This window comes from Rhinopithecus roxellana, chromosome 15 (genome assembly GCF_007565055.1).
Source record: "Rhinopithecus roxellana isolate Shanxi Qingling chromosome 15, ASM756505v1, whole genome shotgun sequence".
NCBI classification, from domain to species: domain Eukaryota; kingdom Metazoa; phylum Chordata; class Mammalia; order Primates; family Cercopithecidae; genus Rhinopithecus; species Rhinopithecus roxellana.
In genome coordinates, this window is record NC_044563.1 from 18,461,060 (window position 1) to 18,475,095 (window position 14,036).

Here is a 14,036-nt window from a genome sequence, read left to right on the forward strand (position 1 = left end):
CTTTTTCTTATCAGAGACTGAGCTGCTCAGGTGAGCATAGTATGTGAGCATTAGGGAAGCTGTGTGCTGACCAATAAAGTCAGTGCAGAGGTGCCTCTGCCAGGCAGATGAATAGGAATGTGGCAAAAAGTAGGCGCTTAAGGATGAAGTGGTTTTCAAAGAGTACAAAACATTGGTCGGGCAAGGTGGCTCATGTCTGTAATTCCAGCACTTTGGGAGGCCAAGGTGGGTGATCAACTTGAGGCTTGGAGTTTGAGACCAGCCTGGCTAACATGGTGAAACCCCATCTCTACTAAAAATACAAAAAACGAGTCGAATGTGGTGGCGCATGCCTGAGGCTGAGGCATGGGAGTTGCTTGAGCCTGGCAGACTATGCCACTGCACTCCAGCCTGGGTGACAGAGCAAGACTCTGTCTCAAAACCAAAACCAAAACCAAACAAACTCCAACAAAACATTTAATTAATAAAGCTTTATTGGCTAGGCACGGTGGCTCAAGCCTGTAATCCCAGCACTTTGGGAGGCCGAGACGGGCAGATCACGAGGTCAGGAGATCGAGATCATCCTGGCTAACACGATCATCCTGGCTAACATGGTGAAACCCCGTCTCTACTAAAAAATACAAAAAACTAGCCGGGCATGGTGGCGGGCGCCTGTAGTCCCAGCTACTCGGGAGGCTGAGGCAGGAGAATGGCGTAAACCCGGGAGGCAGAGCTTGCAGTGAGCTGAGATCCGGCCACTGCACTCCAGTCTGGGCGATAGAGCAAGACTCCGTCTCAAAAAAAAAAAAAGAGGGTGCAGCTGCAATGAGTCACCTTCCAGGGGAGCCACAAAAGCCACGTCCTCTAAGCTCCTCTCACTGGGGCCTGGAGGACAGAGAGCAATCATCTGTGATGAGACACAGGTTAACTAAAGCACATTTATTGGCTTTTGAATTCTTTCTATTCAGTAGTGGTTAGGAGAAAGGACTCAGGAGTTGGGCAACCTGGTTTGATTCCCAGTGCACACCACTTTCTAGCAGGCAACCCAATTTCTTTTAACCTGTTTGCTCATCTGTAAAATGAGGATGGGAACACTAACTACCTCCTAGGGATGCTGTGAAGCCTGGAACATATAGTGTGTATCACGTGTATCCTGCAGCGCCTGATTGTGGTAAACAATCAATATTAGCTAGGATAATTATTTGCATATAAGTTCTGATTTTTAAACATTTTTAATGTTTAATTTTTAAACACTTTAATGAAAAATGGGGACATGAACAAAGGAACACCCAAATGCAGAACTTGGTAGACAAAATCTTCTAAAACCCCCAAGCTGCCACTTGTTTTTGAGAACAAGTGGACAGCAAATGGGATCCCCAGTCTGGGAGACGCTTGGCTAAATCAAGTCTGAGGCTTCTTTATTGCCTAATTTCAGAGAGAACATTCTTTATTGCAGGGAAAACATTCACAAACTTATTTGTGTTAAGAATCGTTATTTCATAGAACATATCATGGGCTAGTACTCAATGGAACCCCCACTAAGAAATGCTACCCAAGACCCACTCCACATAGAGGGACAGGCAGGGGAAGGCTGAGGCCTGGTCCACCTAGCACTACTGAGTAGTCCACAGAGGCATGCCATTCAGGGGCCTTGTACTGAGGTCAGAGTGAAGGAAGTATAAGTTTAACCACTTTGGGCCAGAGTTTTAAAGGTCTGGAGGGAGGAAGACTGCCGGGCTCTGGGATTCGGTGCTGGCCAGCAGAGTCCTAGGGAGCAGGGACTCTGCAGCACTAGGGAAGAGATGTGCACTGGCAGGTCTGGACCAGCTCTGTTGTGTGGCAGCCACGGAGAACAGGAGATGCTCAAAAATTAGGTTTGGCAAAAAAGTTTTAAGGTGTTTCCATATAAGTAGAAATCCTGGAGAATACAAAAAGATGGGGAAGGCAGTTTTTTTGGGGGAGAAATTACGTTTTCCTTCAGGAGCGTTTGGTGGGTTCAGTTGTACACCTTCAGGTACATCAAAATGAAGCCTTACATTTTGAAGAGGAACCCACACCCCCTCTTCAGGAACACGGCAAGCCCATCCGCTCCAAGGACACACCGCCCTCCCCAACCATCAGTAACTCTGAAGACATCAGTTCTTCTCAAACAGTTTAATAGCAAATAAACAAAGGAAGGTACCACACTTGGCAGATACAAAATGACTTTTTGTCCGTGTGTCTGTGCAATTAAAACAGATTTAGGTTCCCCATTGGGACAAAAGGAAAAACACACAAAAAAAAGGAAGGAGATTCCTTTGAAACACATACTCCCTTGACCCAAACTTGTAACAATTTTTTTTTTCTTTTTAAATTCACTACACAAACTCTGTGATTAGGTAAGAAAAGCGACGAGAGCTCTTCTTGCCTTTTTTTAAACCATTAAAGTAAAATCCATAATTTTCTACAGAGTACAACACAAGTTCACACAAAAAAGACATTTTCTTTTGCAAATCAAAACAGGAAAGAAAAGAAAAGCTCAAACAAGATAAAGGAAAAGCATTTCTACGGCTGAATCACGACTGAGTTGATTGAATCCCGTTGTTGCTGCAGAACAGACTGTGCGTTTGGTCATAGTGGCAATTTTTTTTTCTCTTCACATTGTGAAATCACTTTACATTGTTTTCTAGTAGAAAAGGCAAAAAACTGTACAAAACCCCTAGTGTTAAATACAACGTTTGTACCAATAAAAAACTCACACAGGTTTGTCTCCAAAATGTAAAGTTTCTTTTTTTTTTTCTTTTTAAATTATTCACAAAAAGCAGCTGGAAATCAGAAAGGCAGCTGCCGCTCCAGGGTCTCAAATCCATTAAAACCACCACAGAACAATTAAAACAATCAGAGAGAGAAAAGGAAAAGGAAACAACGTCCAACATTTGGCATTTGGTTTTATCCACAGGTTTTCCCAGAGCTCCTCTTGGAATTGAAAGCAAAATATATTGGCAAACACGGCTTCTCAATACACAGGAAGGGGAGCCTCAGTGCCTCCTGCCAACAGAGGCGGCTCTGTGCAGTCAGACTGTGGGGCGCACAGCAGTCTCTCAGGCTGGGGTTTCTGGCCTCTTTCCATCCAATCACCCCTTCCAGGAAATTCAGCAGCCTACCAGACACTGGGCCTCTGCCTGGCTGCCCTTTCCCCCAGGCAGAGTGGCCTTGGGCATAATACCGGGCAACCCGCCAGCCCCAGAGCAGAAACCCTGCTGGGATCCCTTCCTTCATCAACGTTGGTGTGGAGGATGCTCAGCAGCGCTTCCACCTCCCCATCCCCAGCCCCTAGCTACATCTCTCCACCCTTCCCTGGACAGTCCTACTTCCCAGCTCGCCCACCCACCAGTAGCCTAGGTCTGGGTGGGATCTATCATCAGCTCCCCCCCCTGCAACCTCTTCCCTCCACAGATCCACCCTGTGACCTCTCCTCTCCTCGCCTCTCCCCCTCCACTCACATTCTTACTCAAGTCTCCAAGACCCTGAGGCTGGATGGTGCCACAAGAGAAGAGGGTCAGTTTCCCTCAGGGAACCAAAAAAACTGGCTTGCTCAGCACCCAGGGACAGTAGCTGTTTGGCTCTTCATCCAATTTAAAAAACAAATCCCTGCCCTTTCCCCCACCCCACTAGCTAAGCAAGAGCAGAGCTGTGGTGAAGAGCCAGTGCGGGGTGGCTGGTGCCCAGGGCTGTAAACAGTGTGAAGACTGTAGTATTGTGCTTGTCACCTAGGAAAAGCGCCAGCAGGTGAACTGCCGCTTGGTGCGCAGATGGCCTCCTACTACGGGGTGGTTGGGAGCACCCTCCTTCCTCCAGGTGCTCACTGCCCCTAATGCGCTAAGTAAGCCTCTTGCCCACCTGCTGCCACCTTCTAGGCTCTACCTCTGCTTCTTGTGTCTCTCCAGGCCCCCTTACCACCCTCTCTGAGCAGAGCAGCCAGCCTCCTGGACGCCCTGCTGAGACCTGGAGGCCACACGAAGTGACAGTCTAAGTGCACAGGCAAACGCTCTAAGGGCAATAGAGGAGAAAGTTGCCACTTCAAAATAAAACAATACAATCTTGAAAAAAATAATCAACCCTACAACAATTTAAAACAGCTTCTTTGAAACCCTTTTAAATCGATCAGTTTTTGCACAAACTATAGAAAACAGAGAGGTGAAGGTGATATATACGAAGGTGTGAAGAAACAGCAGGAAACATGCAAAACTTTTTTCTGGGCATAATCTTAGTAGGAAAGGAAAAAATTCAAAACAAAAACACAAAAACAATACAAAAACAAAAACAACAACAAAAAATCAAAGCATCACATTTTGCTGTGGAGACTTTAGAAACAAGCATGGGGCTGAGGGGAAGGGGCAGGCGGGATCCAGGACTCCCCACAGAGTCGCTCCAGGGAAGAACCACAAAAGAAAAAGAAAAAGGGCTGGCTGGGGCCCAAACTGCAGCCTGCAGTCAAAAAGGAAAGGGGGTTCAGGTGCTCTCTGCAGTTGAGAACTCAGAAGAAAAACAAAAGAAAGAACAATACATGCGGTCTCCTCAAGCCCCACAGACTGTATCAGCAAAATGTGCTCAGGAGCCTCAAAGGTTTTAGTGACATCTTTTATTTCATTGTTTACTTCAAAGTTGTCTTTAAAACTAAGCACACAGAGAAACAAAGCCTAGAAACGGACTGGCTGTGTGTTCACAGAAATACAAACACCACGCGGTATGTGCTAGTAGGGCTGCTCTGAAGACAATTACAAAGAATTGGAATCACAAAATCAAGTGGTTATCTTATGAAGTTCTAGAAAAATAGATTTTTTTTATATTCAAATGCAAGTTTAAATATTTCCCCTTCAGCAGTCGTTCTAGCAAAACCAATTTGGCAGCACAAAAGGGAAAAAAAAAAAAGGAAAGAAAAAAAGAAAAAAGAAAAAAAAAACGAAGAAAGAAACAAACATAATAAAAATACACGTCAGCATCAAAGGTCAACACAAGGTCAAAGGTGAGAGTTCAAGCATCAGAGAAGCTGAAGAGACAGGGATTTGGACGATGTACTTGACGCCACATCGACATGCTTTAGGCACAACGATGAACAAACGGCAGGAATCTAGAAAAAAAAACAAACCAGAAAGAGGGAGACCCACTGAGTTACACAGAGCAATACATCCAAACAAAGAGAGAGAGAACAGGACACTCACTGTGTGTACAGCCCTGAAATGAGGTGGGCGGGCAGGGATTGGGTAATGACAGGGAACTTTTGCACATGCTAACAATGGACACAGGGAAAAGTCAAAAAGGACATGGAGGACACCAAGAACACATCTAATTGCCAGAGACAGAAGGGAACCTAAGGCTTGGATTTTTCCATGAAGCGCCCAACTCCTAAGAGAAGAAGGTCTCCAGGGGAGCAGAGCCTCAGCCTCTCTCCCCACTCCCTGGTCACAACCCAAGGGGAAGCAGAAGATGCTGGCTGGGGTGGGGAAAATTTTTCAGGGAAGAGGACCAGAATTTCTGCTCTTATCTTATGGGGATGGCCCTTTGTTCCCAGAAATCCAAGCTCTTAGCTTCCACCCAGGCCCTGGCCACTCAAGTGGAACCCAGGAGACAGTGGTCTGGCTGCATTCAAGGCAAATCAATTTCATGATGTAACCCGAGTAAGAAACAAAACTACAACAAAAAACACTTCGTAAGTGAAACCTTCACACAACAGAAAAGGATTGCTTAAGACTTGACAGCGAGTCTCCACTCTGAGCTGAGCCCTTTCACACATGAGACTTGTAGGGGAGCAGCTTCTTCACAAAACCATCTTTGGCCTGGGGAAAGAACTGTGCTCAAGGGCAGTGCTACTGCTGTGCTAACTCACTCAGCAGGGGGAGGAGAGAACAGAGAAATGCATGGTCTCACCAGCTGGCTGCTCGAGCAGCCCAGGACCCTGCTGGGGCAAGCATTCCTTTTAAGAGAACCCATCAGCAGGTATGAAGCCCTCAGGGTCTGGTATCAAAGGTGGGTGGATTGCACCTTGGCCTCTTATGTCATTAGGAAAGGAGTTTCATAAGGTCCCAGAGCCCAAGACAAATCCATGGACAAATAATGGTGAGATGGGGGAAGGCAAAGAGAAGAGGGGGATGTGGGAAGGGAGTGACGTTTTGGCTAAGGAGGAAGACAGAACAGAAGGCTAGGGAGCACAGCACCGGCAGCACCCTGTGGAGCACAGCTCTCTCCTCTGCCAATTCACAGCATTAACACCTTCCCCTTGGGCAGGTTAGCTGGGCTGCAAACGGGCCACAGAAAGTCAGTAGTTTCAATCATACACAGCACCCTGTGTGTATAACAATCACATTCTGGATTCTACAAAATCCTGGCCTTTTCCAGAGATATAATTTAGGTAATAAATATTCTCCACCCCGGAGCTGTATAAAACTTCTATAAAAATAGAAACGACATTCTTGGTTCCAGCCGGTTGGGATTCAGAACAGCGCCTCCCCAACCTAGCATTTTTTTCTTTTTTTTGTTTTCTTTTTTCTTTTTTATTTTTATTTTTTGCATTTATTTAAAAAATCCCATCATGACCCTGGAAGCCTTTAGAACAGTTTTATCCTTTGAAACACAGGACACATTTCTCCCAGTGCGCAGAATTTCAAGTTTACGTGGTTCAGCTTAAGAAGTGTATGTTTCACGTTCCTTAGAGGACAACAGACCCAAGTTATCACTATGAGAAAGGAACAGCTGTCCCAGCTTCAATGGGATAATCCAACACCACCAGCTACCTGTACAACAGTAAGATGGTCAATCCCTGTCTGTTACCCACAGGGACAGCATGACAAGGAAAGAGCCCCCATCTGACTTAATAGCAAACCAACCCCTTTATTCTTATCTCTGCTGCTAGGGGTCAAGACTGGCATTTGTGAGGTTTCAGATTCCAGAGACCCAGGGATCCCGTCCCTGGCCGTGGCTATAGTCATATCTTAACAGGGCCACCTCTGCCCAGGTGTACATTCCCAACAGCATGTCCTTCCTGGTTCTCTACCCCCACAGCACTTCTTAGAGCAGAGGCAGAGCCCAGAAGCTGTATGGGTCACAGGCAAGAGCAGAAGTAAGACCTGCAGGAGGCAGCAGGGAGCTAACTGTAGCACGAGGACAAAAATGAACACGGTAATACTGAGGTAAATGAACACTCAATTCATGTGGAGGCTGTAAACGTCCTAATGTCACCTCTGCCTCAAGAGCAGAAAATGTGACTGGAGTGGTTACAGGAGGGGCCTGCCAGACCCCTATGGGAATACTACATCTGGGACACCTCAATCAAGGAGGCAAGGGAGGATTTCTGGCCACTGGCAAATGAAGCATACTGGCTTGCAGGGACCTTCTGATTCAAGTACACCAAGAAACAAGCTCCTCCTCCTCCAACTAGATGGCATTGATCACTCTGCCCACAAGTGGTACCCCCTTCAGCAAGAACTGCAAGCCCTTCTTGGATTTGCCTTCATGAGAAAATTGTGACTTGGGATGGAGGTGACGTTTCTTGCTGTGGTGAACTGCAAGGAAGGAAATCAGGCAATGTATTCCATAGAGGCCTTCTTTAAAGAGACCTGTTGGAAATGGGCCATGGTCTAATTTGGTGCTGAAATAAACTAACCTCTTTGGCTGCTTCTCCCAAACTGCCACCAGCCAGGCAGGGCCAATCCAATACTGACTGCTGGCTGGGGGAGCTGGTAATGGGTGATGCCGCCCTGCTTTTTGCATATGTCAGGCTAACAGGTGCTCTATTTCCAGAGAATTGTTAACACCCTTTTTTGAAAAGAGCGGCAGAAATTCCGGACAAGAATCTGAAAAATAGGTGTCAAAAACTATTTCCCAGAAGGCAGCTGTGCAGAAGTTTGTGTCTCCAGCTGCCAGGGCATTAGGTGTCACTCCACTCTCCCCCAAAGCTGCTCTGCTCCCCACAGCTCCCAGGTGTCAGTTCTCATTCTACCCACCCTCACACTAAGGGAGGTTCTGGGGGTCACTTTTTTGTTCCACTCAGTCCTCTCTTTTGGGGTGGTTTGGGGCAAATCCCGATCATTGTCTGTGTTAAATGTTTCCCTGTCCCCCTTTCCCAGGGTGGTTTGGTGTTGGTCCTTCTCAACACACACTGGTTACAAACACAGCAAACTTTAAATAAAGGAAAAAAAAAAAAAACAACTCAGGATATGGCACCTAAACTCCAAAGTAAAACACTGGAAACCAAAGCACAAACTTGTCCTCTGTACGAAGCGAAACTCCCACAGAAGGCAGTAGCCGAGTCTTCAGGGCAAGCTGTGCCTGCGAGAGTGGCAGGGATCAGGGTCCAGGGCTGTCAACACACAGCCTCAGGGCTTCGAATCATTAAGGGTGCTCCTCCCCCACTTACCAGAAGACCCTCTCACTCCAGTCTCAGAGGGGAGCACGCTCAGTAGGGCTTGCTGTCATTCTTCGAACGTTTGAGCTGCACTTTAAGCCGCTTCATGCCAATCTGAAAGCCGTTCATGGACTGGATGGCAGCTTGGGCCGAGACAGGATTGTCGTAACTTACAAAACCTGTGTGTCCAAGCAGAAACCTAGGTGAGGGACATAATGAGGCAAGGAGATTCTCAGTCCTCCTTATGCAAGATACCTTATGTGCTTCATCTAAAATCCCAATTTTATTCAGCAGGGACAAGAAATCTGGACATTATATCATATGAAATAAATTAGGTTCTTAATAGTACCACTTAACATCTACATGGTAATTTAAAGGTTTTTTTCTTTTTCTTGAGACAGGGTCTTGCTTTGTCACCCAGGATGGAGTACAGTGGTATGACCATGGTTCACTGCAACCTCGGCCTCCTGGGCTCAGGTGATCCTCTCACCTCAGCCTTGAGTAGCTGGGAACACAGGTACACGCCACCATGTCTGGCTAATTTTTTGGAGCCATGAGGTCTCACTCTGTTGCTCAGACTGGTCTCAAACTCCTAGGCTCAAGTGATCCTTCTGCCTTGGCCTCCCAAAGTACTGGGTCTTATAGGCACAAACCCGGACTGTTTTAAGGTTTTTTTGCAAACCATTTTCCATATATTATTTTTCTCTCTGGAGCAACAGTGTGGGTAGAAATCCTTATCTCCACTACAGCAATGAGAAACTGGGGCTCAAAAAGAGGTCATATGACCTGCCCATGGCCAAGTTAAAACAACACCCCAAACTCATATCCAGCTCTTTCTGCAGTGAGCTCCTTCCTTCTCAGTGGTAAAATACTAATCCCACCCTGACACCAGAGAGAAGCCAACATACCAAAACACTTGCTCAGGTTTGTCTGCTTGTCTATGAAAACCTTGGCAGACACGACATTCCCAAAGGGCATAAACATCTGTAACAGGTCCTGATCGCCAAACTCCTGGGGCAGGTGGTAGATGAACAGGTTGGCTCCCTCTGGACCTTCAAAATACCCAGGAATTGGAAAGGTATCAGTGTCAAACATGCTCGTCGCCAGTGGTCTTTCATTTCCACCTATGTTAAAACTGTCACAATCCCCAAAAGTAGAGATTCATCTGGGGAACTAAACAGATTCTCTAAATACAAAGCAAGGAACCAAAGGACAAACATTAAAACAGATTCCTTCCCTCACATTCAGCCAAGCTCCATCTCACTAAGGATGTGAGAATTCTACCTGGAGGAGGAGAAGTGCTGGGATAATAAAGCAGGACGACTTGTGTGTGGAGCAGGAGAACAGAGACTGCAGGCTCAGAGAGGAACACAGAAGAGAAGGTGAAAAGGGCTTAAAAACAAAACAGGTTTCCAAATAATGCCTAGAAACCACAGGGACAGCAAAGAGATTGGTAGTTGCCAGATGCAAGATGTAGAAGCAGGGAATGAGTACAAAGGGGCACAAGGGAATTTCTAGGGGCGATGGAAATGTTCTTAATCTGTGGTGATGGTTGCAGGACTGGGTCTGTTTGTCAATACTCATATAGCTCTATGCCAAAATCAGTGAGTTTCATCATATGTAAATTGAACAATAAAAAGAAATTAGTTTTAAAAATGCACCCATGATTAACACTGAGCTTAAAAGCAGAACACACATTCTTCATTTGACTACTTATACTCAATGATTTTCTTTCTTTCTTTTCTTTTTTTTTCCGAAATGAAGTCTCGCTCTGTCGCCCAGGTAGGAGTGCAGTGGCATGATCTCGGCTCACTGCAACCTCCGCCTCCCGGGTTCAAGTGATTCTCCTGCCTCAGCCCCCCGACTAGCTGGGATTACAGGCAGGCGCCACCAGGCCCAGCTAATTTTTGTATTTTTAGTAGTGATGGGGTTTCATCACGTTGGTCAGGCTGGTCTGGAACTCCTGATCTCATGATCCGCCCGCCTTGGCCTCTCAAAGTGCTGGGATTACAGACATAAGCCACTGCATCCAGCCTACTCAATGATTTTCTAACCAAAAAGTTTTTTTTTTTTTTTTTTGAGGCAGAGTCTCACTCTGTCGCCAGGGCTGGAGTGCAGTGGCCGGATCTCAGCTCGCTGCAAGCTCCGCCTCCTGGGTTTACGCCATTCTCCTGCCTCAGCCTCCCAAGTAGCTGGGACTACAGGCGCCCGCCACTTCGCCCGGCTAGTTTTTGTATTTTTAGTAGAGACGGGGTTTCACCGTGTTAGCCAGGATGGTCTCAATCTCATGACCTCGTGATCCGCCCGTCTCGGCCTCCCAAAGTGCTGGGATTACAGGCTTGAGCCACCACGCCCGGCCCCAAAAAGTTTTATTACAATTGCAGTCCAGCCATTCTCCAGCCACCCTGGCCTCCTTGTTTTTGTCAAACATATCAGGGAACTTTGCTGCCTCAGGGCCTCTGTACTTGCTTTTCCTATGCCCCTGTTACTCTTCTTTCTCTAGATTCAGGCATGGCTTGCTTTCTACTTCCTTCAGTACTCTGCTTAAATGTCAACTTAGACAGACATTCTCTGAGCATTCTGCATAAAATGCAGTGCCTCTGACACTACCTATCTCTCTTCCCTGCTTATCATTCTCCAGAGGATCATCTGAAACACCTCATGCCCTCATTTATTTATTGTCTATCTCCACAAAAATATTGGTTCATGCTACGTTCTCCTACTACCACATCCCTAGGGGATATGTGATTCAGAGCAAGTGAGGGGAGATGAACCAGGACTTCTTTCTGCTGTGATAAGAGGACACTCATCTTTTTCCTACATTAGTGCTTATACCAGCTCCTGGTTATAAAAACCCAGTCAAATCTGAGCACAGAGGTGTCAACAGGACTTTCTATTCATGTAAGTCACCTTCAGGCCTCTTTCTAGCTAGACGGTCTCTCCTAATTTTTTTTTTCTCCTAAATTGAATACCATTTGTGTCAAATGACATACTTCCCACTCCATCAACTCATGGGCCAAACTGTCCCATCACCCCTCGGTTTGTCTTCAATCAGGACAAACATCGATCAGAAAGTGGGGAAAAGGCCAAATGACATAGCTAAAAGGGACACTGAGACAGAAGACATCCAGACAGAAGATCCTCTGATAGATTTGTAATGTGTAGAGAAGACCTCCTAACGGAAACAGATTCTTGTCAAACGTGTCAGACGCGATAAGGTCAGTGTCTGTTGCTTCGTCTAAAAACTGCAGCCCCATTCTAAGAGGGCACACAGAGGTTCTGATCTGAGACACATCCAGAGAACATTTCTTTTTTTTTTTTTTTTTTTTTTTTTTTTGAGACGGAGTCTCGCTCTGTCACCCAAGCTGGAGTGCACTGGCCAGATCTCAGCTCAATGCAAGCTCCGCCTCCCGGGTTCACGCCATTCTCCTGCCTCAGCCTCCCCGAGTAGCTGGGACTACAGGCGCCCGCCACCGCTCCCGGCTAGTTTTTTGTATTTTTTAGTAGAGACGGGGTTTCACCGTGTTAGCTAGGATGGTCTCGATCTCCTGACCTTGTGATCCACCCGCCTCAGCCTCCCAAAGTGCTGGGATTACAGGCTTGAGCCACCGCACCCGGCCCAGAAAACATTTCAAAAGCAGATCACATTTCACAGGGTTTCTCAGTCTACACTTGACACTATCAAAGAAAAACAATGGTCTGAAGACCTAACTGGTTCCCTCAGCCTTTGCTCTGCCTTTCAGTTCTGGTATAGAAGGAGGAATACCCCCATACCTGACCCTGATCTCCCTTTGCACTCACCTTCCTTCTGGCTTCCAGCAGCACCAATACTCTGCTGTGTCAGAAGATTCTGGTTGTACAGAGTGGGGAGTGCAGCAGCAGCATATTGCTGGATACCCGAGTAGGCCTGAGTGAGGGCCTCCATGGTGCTCCCGGTGCCATTGGAAAGGCCACTGCTGCCCAGGCCACCATTTAAAGCAGCCATTCCTTGGTTGGAGGAAGAGAAGTATTAATATATTAGAAAGACTAAACTGATGCCAAACACAAGTCTACTCAGGGACATCTAGAAGAGGGAAAACTCCAAAGTTCTTCCCTTTATCTCCCTCTTAGTTTCTCCCTGAGAAGAAACTATCTGACTGGCTAGATTTCAGGACATTCACCAGGCCTTGCTAATGGGGACATTAAGAAATGCCATACGTGGGTGTGGTGCTCCCCATTACCTTCATCCAATCTGTGGAATGACAGGTCCATATTCTATCTGGCTGTTCTGCCACTTTCTCAAAATAAGCTAGAATGCCATAAAAGAAGAGTCCCAGGACTGCGAACTCAAAGGGGTACATGTGATTTCTGACAAGATGTGGATGAACCCTACCATTAAAAGAGCAACTAACAGGTACCGAGTACATTCTATGTGTCAGCCACTGTACTATGCAATGTGCTCAGCAGCACTTTATGTTCCAATTATTATTATTATTATTATTTTTTTTTTTTGGAGACAGAGTCTCACTTTGTGTTGGAGTTCAGTGGTACAATCATAGCTCACGGAAGCCTCAAGCTCCCAGGCTCAAGCAATCCTCCTGGCCTCAGCGTCCCAAGTAGCTGGGACTACAGGGATGCACCACTACACCCAGATAATTTTTGTAGAGATGGAGTTCTCACTATGTTGCTCAGGCTGGTCTGGAACTCATGACCTAGGGTGATTCTCCTGCTCTGGCCTCCCAAACTGCTGGGTCTATAGGTATGAGCCACTGCACCTGGCCTCATTTAATTTTTAACAACCCTTCAAAGTATTCTATTATTCCCACTTCAAAGATGAGAAAATGTCCTTAGAAAGGTGGTCCAAAGTTATAGCTAACTAAGGGACAGAGGCGGGATTTAACTCAGGTCTGAATAAAAAAATCCCCCCCCCCTTTTTTTTTTGAGACGGAGTCTCCCTCTGTCACCCAGGCTGGAGTGCAGTGGCGCAATCTTGGCTTACTGCAATCTCTGCCTCCCAGGTTCATGCCATTCTCCTGCCTCAGCCTCCCGCTGGGATTACAGGCGCCTGCCACCATGCCCGGCTAATTTTTTTGTATCTTTAGTGGAGATGGGGTTTCACCGCGTTAGCCAGAATGGTCTCGATCTCCTGACCTCGTGATCCGCCCACCTTGGCCTCCCAAAGTGCAAGGATTAGAGGCGTGAGCCACCACGGCTGGCCCCTATGATTATTTTTAACTTCACTGGGCCACTGCAATCATTCCAGTGGTGCCCCTACCAGGGTTAAGATGTGCTACCTGCACAAAGAATGGTCTGATGACAGCCACAGGCTGCCCCTTACCTGCCAAAGAGCCAACATTGAGGCCAGCCGTTGCTCCAGCTAATGTCTGCAAGGCTCCAAGTGAGGCTATGGGGTTGACAGAATTACTGCTGCTAGAGCTAGGTGAGGACCCTGCTATTAGAAATCCAGGAGTTAAAATTCAACCCATCACTCGCATTCTCTTGTCAACAAGAGCCAAATACAAGAAAGAGTGTCACTATCCAAGTATGCTATTTGCAAAGAGGTTTTCAGTTACTAATTCTAATAACTGTCCTTGCAGGACAGAGACAAATAATGGCCACAGCACATTAAAAATCAGGAAGATTTCTCTTAAGTTCAGAAGATGACATTTGAAAATTTGTTGCTCATAATCTGACCTCT

The 14,036-nt window shown here is 46.5% G+C and overlaps 1 protein-coding gene across 17 annotated transcripts in view; it reads right to left on the reverse strand.

The window, feature by feature from the left end:
- Window positions 1–1,106: 1,106 nt before the first annotated feature.
- CELF1 (CUGBP Elav-like family member 1) overlaps window positions 1,107–14,036 on the reverse strand; it is a 97,653-nt gene continuing 84,723 nt past the window's right edge. For 11 of the 17 annotated variants that reach the window (XM_030918314.1, XM_030918308.1, XM_030918303.1 and 8 more), the window contains 4 exons: window positions 13,677–13,790; window positions 12,161–12,346; window positions 9,268–9,411; window positions 2,119–8,538 (listed from right to left, as the gene is read on the reverse strand). In XM_030918314.1, coding sequence (XP_030774174.1) covers window positions 8,411–8,538; window positions 9,268–9,411; window positions 12,161–12,346; window positions 13,677–13,790 — 572 coding nt within the window. In that variant the 3' untranslated portion in view covers window positions 2,119–8,410. Of the gene's footprint in view, window positions 1,898–2,118; window positions 8,539–9,267; window positions 9,412–12,160; window positions 12,347–13,676; window positions 13,791–14,036 lie in introns of those variants that run through there. The other 6 variants (XM_030918304.1, XM_030918313.1, XM_030918309.1 and 3 more) reach the window with 4 other exon arrangements.